This window comes from Taeniopygia guttata, chromosome 24 (assembly GCF_048771995.1).
Source record: "Taeniopygia guttata chromosome 24, bTaeGut7.mat, whole genome shotgun sequence".
Taxonomy (NCBI): Eukaryota; Metazoa; Chordata; class Aves; order Passeriformes; family Estrildidae; genus Taeniopygia; species Taeniopygia guttata.
The window spans coordinates 4,405,379-4,422,408 of record NC_133049.1 but is presented as its reverse complement, the minus strand read 5'-3'; the positions used below and the strand labels follow the sequence as shown (position 1 = coordinate 4,422,408).

General features: G+C 42.3%; 1 protein-coding gene across 8 annotated transcripts; it reads left to right on the top strand.

Annotated features, from left to right (window-relative positions):
- Nucleotides 1-540: 540 nt before the first annotated feature.
- On the top strand, nt 541-17,030 carry JHY (junctional cadherin complex regulator). 8 transcript variants are annotated; one of them, XM_072918189.1, is made up of 10 exons: nt 541-792; nt 1,899-2,094; nt 2,502-2,898; nt 4,997-5,480; nt 8,902-9,012; nt 11,668-12,185; nt 12,957-13,206; nt 14,961-15,041; nt 15,637-15,762; nt 16,493-16,924. In XM_072918189.1, the coding sequence occupies exons 3-10, from the start codon at nt 2,534-2,536 to the stop codon at nt 16,688-16,690; spliced, it is 2,133 nt and encodes a 710-aa protein (XP_072774290.1). In that variant the 5' UTR covers nt 541-792; nt 1,899-2,094; nt 2,502-2,533; the 3' UTR covers nt 16,691-16,924. The 8 variants fall into 8 exon arrangements, with proteins under 8 accessions (XP_072774290.1, XP_072774286.1, XP_041576868.2 ...); XM_072918185.1 differs by lacking the exon at nt 8,902-9,012 and having other exon boundaries at nt 542-792; nt 16,493-16,690; nt 16,910-17,030; XM_041720934.2 differs by lacking the exon at nt 8,902-9,012 and having other exon boundaries at nt 542-711.

Below are 17,030 nucleotides of genomic sequence, written 5' to 3'. Positions count from 1 at the left end.
TAAATGTCATCACATAAAACTCATTCCAGACTATTATTTCTCACTGGAAATATGGGAAAATGATGGAAACTGGGGTTTGAATACCGAATGAGATAAAAGGCCCTGCCTATTCTGTTTTCCAGTGGAAACAATTCCATTTTTAGTGGAAATAATTCCATTTTCCAATGGAAACGATTCCATTTTCCAGTGGAAATAATTCCATTTTCCAGTGGAAACAATTTGATTTTCCAGTGGAAATTATTCAGTTTTCCAATGGAAACAATTCCATTTTCCAGTGAAAACAATTCCACTTTCCAGTGGAAACAATTCCATTTTCCAATGGAAACAATTCCATTTTCCAGTGGAAACAATTCCACTTTCCAGTGGAAACAATTTCGTTTTCCAATGGAAACAATTCCGTTTTGGAAACAATTCCATTTTCCAGTGAAAACAATTCCATTTTGGAAACAATTCCGTTTGTCAGTGGAAAGCGGCTGTTCACGGGCGCTACCACAGCGCCCGCGGCCGGGGGGTACCCGCGCTCCCCCCGCGGCCCGCGCCCGGTGGGTGCGGCCGGCGTGGCCCGGGTTGCCGCGGCAACGGGAACGGCGCGGCCCGGCCCGAACGGGCCCGGCCCGGGCCTGGGACCGGGACAGGGACAGGGACACGGGATAGGGACACGGGAACGGCCGTGAGAGCGACCGGGACAGGGACAGGGACACGGGAACGGCGGTGAGAGGGACCGGGACAGGGACAGGGACACGGGAACGGCGGTGAGGGACCGGGACACGGGATAGCGACACGGGAACGGCGGTGAGAGGGACCGGGACAGGGACACGGGAACGGCAGTGAGAGGGACGGGGACACAGAATAGGAGAGAGGGACGCGGGGGCAGAGAGGGTGAGAGGGACAGGGACATGGGAGAGGGGACGGAGGACAAGGACACGGGACAGGGACATGGGAACGGTGGTCAGAGGAACACGGACAGGAGACAGGGACAGGGACACAGGACAGGGACAGGGACACGGGACAGGGACAGGGACACGGGACAGGGACAGGGACACAGGACAGAGACACGGGGCAGGGACATGGGAGAGGGGATGAAGGAGTGGGACACGGGACAGGGCACCAGGGGATGGGGGACTGGGAGAGGGGACAGTGGTGAGGGGACAGGGACATGGGAGAGGGGACGGATGACAAGGACACGGGACAGGGACATGGGAACGGTGGTCAGAGGGACACGGACGCAGGACAGGGACACGGGACAGGGACAGGGACACGGGACAGGGACATGGGAGAGGGGACGGAGGACAAGGACACGGGACAGGGACACGGGAACGGTGGTCAGAGGGACACGGACACGGGACAGGGACAGGGACACAGGACGGGGTCAGCAGAGCAGGTAAGGGGACATGGAAGAGGGGATCGTGGATGACAGGACCAGGGATAGGGGACTGGGACAGAATGAACAGGGATGGGGAGGGGGGACAGGGACAGGGGGTGAGGGAAAGGGGACAGGGGACCAGGACAGGAGAGCAGGGACAGGTGATGGGGTGTGGGTGAGGACGCTGGGCACAGGGGACATAGGAGTGCGTGAGGGACATGGAAGAAGGGACACAGGAGAGGGGACTGGGGCTGAGAGGAGGCAGGGAAGGGAGCTGGGGACAGGGGAGGCCTTGGGGACACCGTGGCTTTCCTTTGGGACTGAGGTCCTGCTCCAGGCCAGGAGATTCCCCTTCCCTGCCCATCCCAGGCCCTGCTCCCAGGGCTGCTGTGGTCACTGATGGGAGCAGGGCACACAGAGGGCACAGGGCACACAGGGCACACAGGACACACAGGAGATCCAGGTGTCAGGGCTCCTGCAGGGTAAACTTGGCTGTGAGCAGCAGGGTAAAATATCCGAAATTCTTTATCCCCAGGCACTGAAGTGACTCTGCCTGTGCACCTCTGACCGTGCTGGCGCTGATGCACATCTCAGCACAGAACATCTAAGCACAGAACATCTCAGCACAGAACATCTCAGCACAGAACATCTCAAACACTCCTTTTCCTCCCTCCCACTTCAACTGGGGAATATCTGGCACTGCAAACGACTTCTGAACACTTCAGCCAAGTGTAAGGAAACTCTCATCCCAATTTAGTCAGAGCTCCAGTTCTCCCTGTGCTCCCTGGCACACCTTCTTGCTGATTTTACATGGCCAGAGGGTATGAAGTTGCATGAAGAGAGCAAACAATATTCATTTTAACTCTCAAAAGTTAACAGATGCTTTGCCTCAGCTTAGTTTTCTTTGTTACAAGCTGGTTTTGCATTATTTATTACCACCAATAGCTGAGATTTCATAGCAGTAAATTCTGTGTTTGATATGTAGAGGTCTTGACATTATTGCTTAAAAGGAAATCAGTGGGACAGATGAGACTAGAGAATTGTTTGAGGTCAAATTCTGAGCCTAAGCCAATGGTAGCTGCACCCAAATGCAGCTTTTAAATATTATTAAAATGTTTTATATGTTCTCCAAATGCAGGGCTGGTGTGAGCCATCAGTGCAAAAGAGGGGATGAATTCTTCAAACATGAAATACATTTCAGTCTCTTCCCCACCCACTTACACCACGAATAACATCGACGTCCCTCCAAAAATCCTCGTGCCTCCCGTTTTCCAACCTGCAAGCTGGGAAAGGGAAAGGAGCTCTGCCTCCAGTCTGGAGGATTCCCAGGATTCTGACTCGGAGAGCCTGGAAAAGGAGAGGCAGGACCAGCTGGCACGCCTGGAAAATCAGGAGCTGGCAGGGCAGGATGCTGGTGGCATCCTGGAGGATGACATCGTGGAAGAGGACAGCTTGGAGGAGATGAGTGCTGAAGAGAAAGAAGCTGAGTATGACACAAAAAAGAAAGGAAAATCAAAGATTTATGGCAGTGGAAGGTAAGGCAAAAACTTTAGTGGAGTAGAATAATTCTGACACTTTTAACCTGATGTTCCTCAAGGCCACATTTAAACATCCTTTAGAAAGCATTAACTCGGTACATAAAATAAAATTGAATTTCCTGTCATATGCGTGGAAGGTTTAACCCTGGATAAATTGGGAATAATTCTTGAGTTTAAAGAGATTACATTAAACCCGAAGTAATAACAATGTGTAGTTTCAATTTAATAGTCTACTTAAAATAAAATGACAAACAAATGAAGGCTAAATGATTAATAGCATGCTTTTATTCACCTCCTCAACAAGCAAAATGGCCAGTTATTGAATATTTTATTGTGAGTGCAAATGATGTTAATTGTACTAGAAACATGCTCTAATTTTTAGTAATTTTTTTGGACTGAATACTGTGCTGAATGTGAGGCTCTTCATTAAATGGAAATTTGATTTTATTTTGTTTGAACTCAGCCCAGTAAGTACTCCAGTGCAGTCCATTAAGCAGAGCAAATATCACAGCACATACATATGAAACCCCCTCTCTACATCCATTACCAACCTCGGAATTTGAAGAGGAAATGCTGCAGCTGTTGTCTGCTCACCACACTTTTGTTGAGGAGCACCGAGTCCATCCAACCTCCCCACGGAGCTGGGGGCAGGAATAAAAGGTGCCCTTTTTTTGTCTGGGGATGATTAGGGATGAAGGAGCTCTTCACACTCATTTTGTCCCCGCGCAGTGACCTGGGCTGAGTCCCACAATTGGGTTCTGTGCACACATTTCAGCACAAAGGGACTCTTTAGCATTATCCTCTGCCATTTCAATCATTGCAATTAGCTCACATATTTCTGTACTCACTTCAAAACAGCCTCACCTCCAGTGCTGTTTACCTGCAGCCTCTGCCAGCTGGCAAAAATGATGTTTTCCCTGGTGGAAATCAGCTCCAGGAGGCCGTGGCAGCCATACTCACCTGGAAAGCAAAGACAAACTTATTTTGTTGTTATTATTTTGTTATTAGGAGCCACTTGAAATATAGGCAGAGGCATGTAACTCGTTGAGAAAGGATGAATAAATGATTTAATTTTTGTTTAAATATCATTAACAAGGCCACAGACTGGGGAATCCAGCAGATTTCTTTAACAGGAGTTGAAGAATCAACCAGGTTTCAGTGCCTGTAATGTTCTTTGGCAGAGTCACCAAGAAACCAGGGCTGTACTGCAGGTCCAGGGAAGAAAAAATTGTGTTAAAAGCGTTTTTTCTCCCCCATTCCTTCCTCCTGCCACTGCCTGCACATCTCCTGGAAGCCTGTTCAGATGGATTTGACTCCTGCAATTCGTTTTCCTCCCATTAGATCAGATCTTAAATCAGAAATTGGATCAATCGAGGATTTTTTAAGGCAGAGCATCTGGCTTTGCTTTATGACAAATGTAACTCAGAGTAATAATTTAGCCACTTACAAAAAAATTTGTCAAACACAGACTTCTCATTTATGTTTTTCTACTCTTCTCAAATCACTGCCTGATTTTTAATAAAAAGTGATTTTATATCTTTTGTAGAAAGAGTTTTTTAATCAAAGCATCAGGATGTTTCAGAGAAATGAGAAGAGAAAATAAGAACACAGAGCTGGAAGCTGTTCTTGCTTAGACAGTCTCAAAAGGACACTTGAAAAACTGATTTTACTGGGGATTTCACTTTTATTTCACTCTGCAGAGCCTTTGAAGAAGGAACAACACAAACTACCTTTTGTAGACTATATAATTTTTAAGGAGACAACAGAACAATGCAATTTATCATTTCACCTTTTAGCTGATTCTACTAGGATTTAAAAAATTCTATGACAGATTTAGAATAATGATTGCATTCCACTGTGATCTGAGTGTTAGACCTATTTATCACTCACTGATGGTGGAAATTAAAAAGGAAGAGGAAGTCCTGCCTAAATTTTCTACCAAAAAATCTTTGATAAAACTGTTCTGATCCTGGTCCCATACTGAATGCACTGAAATAATTCATTTGGCCACGGCAGGACATCTGTTTGCACACTGAAATAACACAGAATTTGTACAACTTATGCAGAAATAATTTGGTGTTTGTTTTTTAATTAGGAAAAAGCTGTCTGTGGACGAATATTCCAGCCTGAGGTACAATCCTCATTGGAAGAGTGCAAAAATGGGAGCAGATTTTTTTGAGGCAGAGAAGGCATCCCAAATTTTTGGAGGAAGCAGTGAGGACTTTTCACTGGATTCATTTTATCTCCATTCTGATGGCTCCTCAGAAAATGATCAACAGGAGGCAAAGACCCGGGATTCACTCCCAGGGTTTGGTCCAGAATTATTCAGTTTTTATGGAGCAAATGTGGCCAGCAACAAACCTCTTGGGCCACAAGCCAAAAGGAAGGAACCTGCAGATGGATTTCATTCCAAAGATAATCCTGGCCGTGCTTTTCCTCCCCAGAGTCAACAGGATCCACCCCAAAGAGCAAAAAAAAACTTTGTGAAAAAAAACAAACAGACTTTGGGGTTACACTCAGAGAAGATTAATTCCTATCTTGAGCTGCACAATAAAAGGCAGCAAGTTCTTCAAGGGCAGGTGGGTAAATTTATAAATTCCCTAATTTCTATCGATTAGGTCTGTCCAGTGTTGAACTCTCAGCTTTGCTGAGGGGAGAAGCAGATTTGAAATCCATCATGCAAGTAAGTGCCAGCTTTGGATTTCCAGGGAGAATCTTGTTCACCCTTTATGGAATAATTGACAAATCTCCAGCTGCTGCCAAGCCCAGTGGTGGCCACGTTCCAGCTGCCTGTTCCTGGCCAGGAAAGTGTCACAGATGTCACCCTGCTTCTTAATCTTGAAATTCTGTCTTCCTTCCTGGTATCTGCACTGCCCCTTATCAGTGGCTCTTTTTATGCTGCCTCTCATTTTTTTCTGCTTGCCCATCATGAGTTTGACAATTATTCTCTCTGCTACGCCTTATTCCAGGTTTTTCTCAGTGGAGCAAATGCAAAGTTGGTTAGAAGGAACCTTTGAAGTCCATCCATGGGCAGGAACACCTCCCACTGTCCCAGGTGCTCCCAGCCCCAAAGTCCAGCCCAGGGCCTGCCCACCCTGCCAGGGAACAATTCCTGCCCAAAATCCCATCCATCCCTGCCCTCTGGCAGTGGGAGCCATTCCCTGTGTCCTGTCCCTCCAGGCCTTGTCCCCAGTCCCTCTGCAGCTCTCCTGGAGCCCCTCCAGGCCCTGGCAGGGGCTCTGAGCTCTCCCTGGAGCTTCTCCTCTCCAGGGGAGCCCCCCCAGCTCTCCAGCCTGGTCTGAGGGGCTCCAGCCCTGCAGCAGCTCCGTGGGTTCCTCTGGCCTGTGCTTGGCCTGGAGCTCCAGGAGGTTTCCATGGGCTGATGTCCCAAGCCTGTCAGGATCCCAGACCAAATTTGATGCTGGACATCAGCACTTGTGTCTGGAAGTTCTGACTGTGCACTGTCTCAGCCAACTTGTGGCAAGATTGGAGAGGAAATGTAATTACAGTTCCTAATGAACCATTAGAAACGAGTTGATTGCTTTTCCTTGCTACTTATTATGCATAATGGGAAGGGGGGTGGGGGTCACTGAATCACTCCACACAGAAAATTCTTACCTTGGAAACCTCCAGGGATGTTGTGCTTCAAGTGACACCTCTGCCAAGGCTAATGAAGAGTTGACACAACATTAGAGGGAATTTTCTGACTTCGTTCCAGTGGCAGGAATGATGGGAAGGATTTTTTTTTTTTCTAGTAGAGCTATTAAGAGCACTTGTTTTTTTCAGTTCTAATTTGGATGATGGTAAAAATAATGAGTGTGGATGGATGCTAATTAGAGCTATGTTGATATGATTATGTTTGCTATTCAGGGAATTCTGGAAATCTTTCCTGTCTAAGTGTTGGAGCCAGGGATCAGGACGTCATTGTGCAGACAAATGAACAAAAATATGGATTATCCATGGCTTGGTCGTGTTGGAAGGGATGAAAAAGGTCCTGAGGGGAGGATCATGGTGGTTTAGGAGCCAACTTTGGTCACCCCACCTGGACAACTCTATCCAAAAGTGCAAAACCACCGAGTACGTGAAGAAACAAATGAGCCACATGTCACCAATCAAACTCTGCTTCCCTAAAATGATTTTTTCTGAGCTTTGCAGGAGGTTGAAGCTGAATTTATTGATCTGCTCACTGCTGGCTGCCAGGGGTTGTGGTAATGAAATAGTGTTTGCTTTGACGGCAGGACTTTGTGCACAACTGAGTTAAAATACTTCCAGCCTCGTTCTGCAAGATTTAGATTTACAAATTACAGATTTTCTCTGTGCTGGAGGTACCAAAACCCACCACAAACCGGGCTGATCTGTATATTTACTAATTTTATACAGCACCAAGTCCTTTGCAGCGTTGCCTGATTCCTAAAGAAGCCCGTGATGAGTTTCTTTGAGAGAGAGGGGCAGAAGGATTTGCAGTGGCCCAATCTAGCTCAGCTGTGCTCAATCCCAGTTGCTTTCCTACCTCCAAGCCCCTTACTTCAAAGCCAGGAACATAATGTACAATTTTTTAATGGCTCTAGAGCAAGGCACTCAGACTCTCTGTGCACTGAGCCTTCCCTCGGTGTAAACACCTAATCAAGATTGCCTGTGCTTCAACAATAGCAGCCAAATGCAATTCGAGAACCACAAGGCTTTGAAGTCCTCCCTGCAAAGGCTGGTTTGGCAGTCTGGGATAATGACATGCCATGATTGCTGCCTTTGTTGTATCTTTTCAGTGGAGAAGCAATTATGGGCCTCAATTTAACAGAATAGGCATTACACAGCTTATGATTCTCAAAATGCAATTTCATTTGATCATTTTCTCAATTTGATTGGTATTAATAGAATGGTTCACAAAAAAAAAAAAAAAAAATGCTGGCAGAGGTTGTGTCCTGTTCCTCTTTCAAAGACATAATGTAGAAGTATGTTTTACCTGCCCAGCACTCCATCAATGCACTGAGTCAGTTGGTTCCACCAAAAACATCTTATTCACTGCAAATCTGTGTCTGTCCACAGCTCAGGAAAACCAGCCTCTGTGGTATTTTTTAATTTTCTTGTGAATTTTCCCAGGGATTTACATTGAATTTGGAGCCATGAGATCACCCACAAATTCAGCAATAAACCCTGCCCACCTTTTCTTAGCTGCCCTAATCTCTTATGCCCAGAGTGAGAGGCTCAGCTTCCCACATTTTCTTCCCACTGATGATTTTCAGTTGATAATTGAAAATCATCATAAATATCATAAATATCTCCCCACTGCCAGTTCTGCTGTGGTACCACTCTGCAGTGATTCCTGTCTCAGTGACACTGCCCAACACACTTCCACTAAAATACTCAGCAGGATAGTTTGGGACAAAAAATAGAAACTAAAAAAATGTTTAAAAAATAGGTTTTCCTGTGGTTTTATAGATTATTAAAAAAAATTATTTCAAGAAAAAAAATATTGGTATATTTACAAGGGTTTCACTTGGTTTGTGCAGTGATAATTGCACAAACTCAAAAAACTTTCTCCAAATAAATTTGCAGCCGTGGTTCTTTGGAGCTATCCTTGTTTGTGTATTCCAGATTTCTTTCTGCAGCTCCTCCTGTGCTTTTCACCCCCATTATTGTGTTTTGCCAGTTTTCCCTGCGAGCCTCTCTTGCTGAGGCAGGGATGTGTGTGATTGCTGGCCAGGGATGGTTTCTGCCTGCTTTTCTGTTATTAGGTGCATCCAGAGGAAATGGAGGAGCCCAGACATTTGAGAGTTTCTGTGCTGCACAATTTTCCTTTCTTTTATTCCTCTTACAAGTAGAAAGAATCCTCCCTCCCATTCATTGGGTTTTGCTTCTTTTTCTCCTTTAACCATTCCTCTCCTTGTCATAATGTCATAATTCCACAATGCCAAAATTCAGCATTTTAATAGGCCACAAATGATTCCTCATTTTTTTCCCCATCCCCTGATTGCTGTGACCATGAACATTCCTGGTTTGTAGGTGGCAAATCATACACCAGTTGATGAAGAACCACTCCAGAATTTCCCAGCATTCCAGACTGGGAAAATGAAACCTGAAGACAAACAATACCCAAAAGGACAGCAGCTCAAGGTTCCTTTTTGAGAGAATTGAATAAAGGAAATTCAGTAGAATTTATTATTTTAGAATTTAAAATTTTATACATTTTGAATTTTTCAGTTGAAATAGATCTATAAAATCACTGAATTTGGATGTTTAAAGCTGTCATCTTGTGGCTTTTAAAGTAATTATTACTGACAATAAATCCTTAAATATTTGTCAGTAGAAAAGCACTGTAATTTAATATATGTGTGCTTTATGTACTAAATAAATTTAAAGAAAAATGCCAAGAAATTCTGAGCTGACAGAATCCATTATTGTCTATTTAGGGGATTATTTGGTTGATAATCTAAAATTACAAACTAGGACATGCTCTTGTTTGATGGTTTGGGAGAATTCTGAGCCAGAACTTCACCATTTCTGCCTGATTTGTCCCCTAAAATTAAGGGGGAGTGAATGAATTTCCATAAACCAGAAGATGCAACCAAATCATCTCCTAAATAAATTCTGTCTCACAATCCTTCTGAACCATCGAACACAGCTATGTACTAATTTATGATATTAGATTATTGACCAAATCATCTCCTAAATCAATTCTTGGCTCAGAATCCACCCAAACCATCAAACACAGCCCTGAACTAATTTATGATTTTAGATTATCAACCAAATCACCTCCTAAATCAATTCTCAGAATCCTCCCAAACCATCGAACACAGCCCTGTACTAATTTATAATTTTAGATTATCACCCAAATCACCTCCTAAATCAATTCTTGGCTCAGAATCCTCCCATACTGTCAAACACAACCTTGTACTAATTTATGATTTTAAATTATCAACCAAATCACCTTCTAAATAAGTTCTTGCAATCCTCCCAAACCATTAAACAACCCTGTACTAATTTATAATTTTAGATTGTCAACCAAATCACCTCCTAAATGAATTCTCACAATCCTCCCAAACCACCAAACACAGCCATCGACTAATTTATCATTTTAGATTATCAACCAAATGATCTCCTAGATAAATTGTCCCAATCCTCCCGAACCATCAAACCCTACATTAATGTATCACTTTAGATTATCAACCAGATCACCTCCTGAGCAGACCATGGTCTGGCAGCAGCCAAACTGGGACCAGTCCCAGCCAGACAATTCCTGACCTCGGGCTGAAGCTTTCCCAAACTCCGCAGCTGGATGGTTTCACCCAAATTTGCACCAAAATCCGATTTTTGGGTGCATTTTATCCGCTGCAGGGGCTGCTCCCAAAGGAACCCCGCAGAGACGGGAGGATGGATGGAGGATTCCAGCCTGACAGGGATTTCGTGGCTTGGGAATGGATTTGTGGATTCCCTGGAAAGAAATCGGAGTTTTTCCTCCGAGGGGGCAGCACCTGATGCTGTAATTGGAAAGTGACGGATTTCAATGAATTTCAGATTTACAGTGTGGCACTTTGGCTCTAAATAGTAGTCCTGGTGTGCCTGAATTCTTGAATTCTGAGTTATGTTTTGCAGGGAGGAGTGCTTGGTTTAGAATATGATTATTTCTACAATTTCTAGTTTATAATTTTAGAATAGAATAGACTAGACTAGACTAAACTAGACTAGACTAGAATAGAATAGAATAGAATTAATGTAATATAATATAATATAATATAATATAATATAATATAATATAATATAATATAATATAATATAATATAATATAATATAATATAATATAATATAATATAATATAATATAATATAATATAATATAATATAATATAATATAATATAATATAATATAATATAATGTAATATATAATATGATATAATATAATATGACATAATATAATATAATATGACATAATATAATATAATATGACATAATATAATATAATATGACATAATATAATATAATATAATATAATACAATATAATACAATATAATACAATATAATACAATGTAATGTAATGTAATACAATATAATAAAATGTAATGTAATGTAATACAATATAATACAATATAATACAATGTAATGTAATGTAATATAATATTTATAATTTATAGTTATTTTATAATTTATATAACATTATTTCTATAATTTATAATTATTTTTCTATATAATTTATAATCCTTTTAGAATTTATAGGATATAAGATTATATCATTGACATCAGGCTGTTCTGCCATGGGCCAGCCTGGCAGTGCGTGCAAAGCCATTTTCCCCTGTGATTTGGCACATAAAAAGCAAGAAGTGATTTGATTTTTGGAGCATTTTTTCCAGGTGGTTGACAGGGAGGGATCACTCATCCACTGGTTCGATCTGTGCACTTCAGAGCCCCATTTTTGCACCTCATGCAGATAAAATTCCCTCAACCCACATTTCCCACACTGTTTGCATCTGCAGGGCTGATTTTATCGTCCAAAGCTGAAAATTTGTCTCAGGCCATCCAGCAAAATTTTGATGCAGAATTATCCATTGAGCAGCACCTAAATAACATCTCCTGTCCTGGACTGAGGGTTCCTTCATAATTTGAATTTTGGGTTAAATCCAGCCATGAGCAGGGTTAGACCCACACATCTCAGAGGGATTTTGGTGTGAGTGATGAAACTTCTGCATGAATATCTCAAAATATCCACAGTGAAATTCACCCAACTCTTTCAGGAACAGCAGCACGAGTTTTATTTCTGTTTTATTTCCCTGCAGAGGAACAAAACAGGATCCCAGCAGCCTCTCAGTGGAAGAGGAAAAGCTTTCCCAAGGAGTGATGATGGCCAAGAAGCCTCAGGAGGAGCAGCAGAAGCAAAGCCTTGGATCCAGCAAACCCCAGGATTTCAGGCTGCTCCCCCAGCACCGAATCCAAATTCTTCTCCTGGCCCAGCAGAAAAATCCCAAAGTGGCTTAAATAATTCCCCAAATTCAATCCTTACCACACCTGCCTATCATTTTCTCCCAATATTCCAGAATTTTTACCCAGCAGAGGTTTTAAATCCCGAGTATGGCAGTAAGGAGGACAAGAAATACCAGCAGGACTCTCCAGCTGGAATTCCACATCAATTCCCAGCCAGTGCCATCCCTGGGCAGGATTTTTCCCTGAATAACAGTGACCAGGCACATCCAGAATTGGGGAATATTTCATCTGATTTTAATGCAATTTTTCAAGAAAAGGTGAAGGATCAAGCATCGCTTCCAGATTTCAAAAATCATATTCATGAGGATAACAGGTATTAGATAGTTTGTGATAATGATTTAAGTGATAAAATAATATTATCATAACCCTGTGATGCCCAGAAAAGAAACAAATAGACAAGAAAAAGCTTAAAATTCCAAAGTATAAATTTATTTTGGTACAAACCTGCCATTATAATTTACTTCATTAAATTCATTATAGCTATTGATAATTTACTTCATTAGATTCATTTTAGCTATTGATTTTTAAATATGGCATTGGAAAAGGACAGTTCTGTCCTCCAGGTATGGAAATTTCCACAATTTAAAGTTTTCTTTTAGGAGGCTGGGTGGGAAAGTTTAAAATATAGGTAGGAAAGGGCATTGTGCATAAATTAGGAGTTTGTAGCAAAATTGGCTTTGCAGGGTGGATGTCCAGGGTCAGTTCTGCCCCTAAAGGGGAGAGCAGGAAAATCCTCAATTATTTAGAATTTCACCTGTCTTGATTTAAAAAAATGAAGTTTTTTTTTTTTTCACGTGAACAAATAATTCTATCAGTAGTCAGCAGGCCTGATCCAAAACCTTTCATTGGCTTCAGCTCCCTTTGCTTGAGGCTGAAATTTCCCCATTTGTGGGGTTTTTTTCCCATTTATTTTCCATACACTTGGGTGCAAGCAAAGACATTTATTGTGAAATCCTCATCATCCCATCTCCCTGCTCCAATATTCCATGTTCAGGTTGTCAGCTGAGCTCCCTGCTGGGTGTAAATTCAGATTTTTTCTCTTTCCCCCTCAATTTTGAAGGCCTTTTCCATGTTTTGTTCACAGTTCACCAACAGCTGCTTGTAGAATCTCCCATTTTAGAGAAACGAAGGAGCAGCATCGGCCAAGAATTTCTGATTTTGATGATTTTGCTGGCACGTGGCTGTGGGGTTTGTTCCCACCTGCCCTGCCCCAGAGGGGCTCCCAGGGAGATTCAGGAAAAGCTGAAGGAAACCCAAGGAAAATGAGACGAAGCAGCTCAGAAGGATCTCTCCTGCAAAGGGAAAAGCAAAACCAGCCCAAAGCCAGCAAGAAGGTGAGAAAATAGATGTGGGTTGGGTGGTTTAACATTTTATTCTCTCTCTAATGTTCCTTCTTAATAATCCAAAGGGTTTTTTTTTAAAAATAGTGGCTGAGAAATGTTGTGAATCACATGGACACGGAGCAGAGCATTAAAAATCATGGAACAAAGGTAGAAATAGACACTGAAATCATTTTAGAGCAAAGGGATCCACTTGGATCGGTCTGGTTTAGCTCCAGGGACACACAGAGCAGTGTTTGTCCTGTCATTTATCCAGGATAAATAAAATTATTTCGGGTCAGGCTGTTAGTGTGGAGCAGCAGGCAGCCTCAGATCTGAGCCATCCATTATCCCCCTCATGCTCCTTTATTGTCCAGCTCAAACCTCCTGCTTTCCAAGGGATTCCAACCCCAAATCTGGAGGATTTGTAAAGCTAACAGCATAAACATCATCCCAAACCTCCTGATGGTCCTCATTAAAAGTTGGATTTTTGTCTCCTCTGCATGCCCCCTTGTCCTGGTGCCACCACTCAGCCCAGCTCAGGGGCACAGTGAAGGCTGCCCGTGACAAATTCAGTGTTTGAGAAGTTTGCTTCAGGTTTCAGGGCAGACAAATAAAGCTGGACTAATGATTTCATGCAGTTTGGGTGTTGCTGCCTGAGTGCCTCTAAGAAGAATTAGGATTATTTTGGTAACTGAAGGGCAGATCTCCTTCCCTTTCTGTTCAAACCATTGTTTCTTGTCCCGTGCTTGCAGCAGTTTTCTCACGCTTCACATGTGAGGAATGCACAGAGAATCAGACTGCTTCTGCTGCCAGGAAAATCCAGCTTTTCCTGAGAAACAAATGCACTCATGCTCATTGCAGCAAGTGAGAAACCCCTGATTTTGTGGGACACAGCAAAATTAACTTCTCACCGTACCTCAAATTAAAATTTAGTGAGTCACAGCAAGTAAGAACAGGGATAGCTGACACAAAGGAACCTCAAATAGGAAATTTAGTGCACAGAATTAATGTATCCACAGCTGAGCTTAACTTGAACTTGTGTTTTAAAGAAATGCCCATTTTATTTTCTTTTATTTGCATATAGAAATAGGTGTTCCTGCATTACTCTGTGGTTGAAATTACCACAGAGATGATCACAGTGAGCTTCACTGACAAGGTTTTTAAACATAATTCCATCCTAAAAATGTGGCCTTGAAAGAAAATAAAAATATTATGGAGGCATTGGAGTATTTGTGTGATGTCCTGAAATACTGGAATGGCATCACCCACCTCTCCTCATTCCCTGTGCACTTGTAAAGCCCTTGCTGTGCAGCAAAACATGGATTTTTCAGCTGTCCGTGGGCACCTTTGAGAACAAGGAAAGGTTATTCTCACTAACATCAATTGCCTGATTTTTGCCACCAAATCAGGTGATTTTATCTGCTTCTCTTACAAAAAAAGTCTTTGGATTCTCAGTCTAATCACAGTCAAATGTGTGACTTTAAGCTGTTTCCAAATAAAGCTCACAAAAGGTCATTTTTGACTGAGAAAATATCACTTTGTGCTTGGCATAATTGGCAATTTCCCACCTGGATCCAAAGAAAATTCTGTGTCATTTGACTTTTGCCATTAACTCATCCCTGCTGGTCACTTATTTAAAATGAGATTTGCCAGGGTGGGACTGAGATTGCAAATAAAATTCTGAGGTTTCCACTACAAGACTTCCTTGAATTATTCTCTCTGTGAAATCATGTCAAGGAAAATCTTGTTTGCTGTTTGGTTTTCAGCTGGGTAACTCCAAATTCTACTTCAATCTGAATATGAAGCTTGGAGGCCTTGGACCTGACTATGAAACAATCAAAGAGAAAGTGAGTAAACCAAAAGTGAATTTAGACAGGGGAGAGTGGCAAGGAAATCATAATTTATGATTATCTGGGACTTCATATCCTTGGCTAGCTAGAAATCCTACAGGAAAATTCAAATAAAAGCAAAGGCAGCTGTGCTGGGGATAATTTTAACTCTCTAATTTTAAAAATTCAGAAAAAGGAATTAATCAGGGCTAACTGCACATCAGGAAATGACACATTCGAGTGGCTGAGTTGTTATTCCCAGCGTAAAGATCCACCAAATGTTCAAAGTGGAAGTAAAAGTTGTGTAAACACGAGAAAATATTTGGCTGCACTCTGGTGAAACGGAGACGGATTGTTCAGGACAGAATAAAGATGGACCTGTCACATTTCTGCTGAGCTCCATCCTCTATTCAGTCCAGGGAAAAGCTCTTAAAAGGGAAAAGCAACTAAAAAAAGCTGTGCCATTTATCAGGGCTGCCTGTTGTGTGCTGAGGAGGGATCAATGGCAAAGCCAGGTTGAACGGCACAGAGGTGGAAATGGAATATTGGTGGTAAAAGGCTTTCATTGATGGATCCCCCATTGAATTCCAGTCCCCTTTTCTGCTTTTCTCAGAAAGAAAAGCTAAAGCTGCAGAAGGAATATTCCAGGCAAATTAAGGAATATAACATGAAGAATATTACTGTGCTGCAGAGGTTTTTGCCTGTGAAACCCCAGGTGTCTCCAGGGTGCAGACACAAGGTAAGAGCTGAGTCCCTCCCAGCTGTTCCTGAGGGGTGACAAGTGAGGACTGCAGGCTCCAGGACAGAGCTGTGAATTCAATAATATCAGAATTCCTCTGTTCCTTGCATTTATTCCCAAAAAAAAAGCCACTAAGAGACAAAACTTTATTGTTTGGGTGGCAAAAAGGGGTTTGGATTCTTTTAGACTTCACCAGCGACATGAGATGATGCAACTTCCACTGGAGACATGAGGTGTTCCCAAATCCCTGCAACAAACAGGCACCAAAACCCACCCCAGGTTAAACCAGGGCTCTGCCAGCTCCCGCATTTCTGTAAAACTCCTTCCATTCCCTCTCCAATTCCACGTTCCAGGCATTATTTTGCTTTTTAATTTTGATAGTTAAGTGCATTATGCAGGAGAACCTGAGCTTGTCCTGTTAACCTGCAAAACTCCCTGCCTGAGGGCAAGAGCCTAATGAGACTGGGGAAAAATGTTTGTAAATGTAATAGATTTTGTGTTGTTCTTTTTTCAAATAAAAAACGCTTCTTCAGTGTCTAAAGTGGCTTCCAGTGGTGTCAGGAAGCAAATCTTGGGCTGGGTTACGTTGCAGTCACCACTGAAGGATCTGGGATTGAATTCTGTCAGAAACAAGATCAGGAATTCAGACATATCTTAACCCACCTAATTATTTTTGGAAATATTGGCCAGCTTTTCTCTTCCTCAGTTCCCCCAGTTTTCCTGCTTTTAGGCTCTGGAATATGCCAAGAAGATTCCAAGACCAAAGACCTTCATTGCGAGGCAGCCAGAGCAAGAGGTGAAGGAGGCTGTGCCCCAGGCTCCAGCTGGAACCAGCTTCCCCAAAATCCCATCCCTGGAATCTCTGTGGAGCAGGCACGAGAAGGAGAAGGAAGTTGTGGCTGCTTTCAAAGCCCTTCACATCCTATAGGTATTTGGGAATTCTCAGGGATCAAGGCAAAATTGCCTGAATTGTTTTATTTTCAGCTGTGACCATCATATTTTCATTTCCCAGTCTGCTGAAATTTAAGCTGGTTTAAGTTTAATTATTTTTAAATATTAGGATTGTACCTATTTTGTTTAATGAATAGACCATTTGCATTTATAGTGTTCTAAATATAATCCTCTGTTCTTTTTCTTTGAAATAAAGGATCTGACAGTTGCATCTTCCCGACCAATCAGCTCTTGGCTTATCACAGCTGGATCATTTTTAAACATAAACAGGCAGACATATCTACAAAACATTAAAAATAAATTTCTGTTTCATCTGA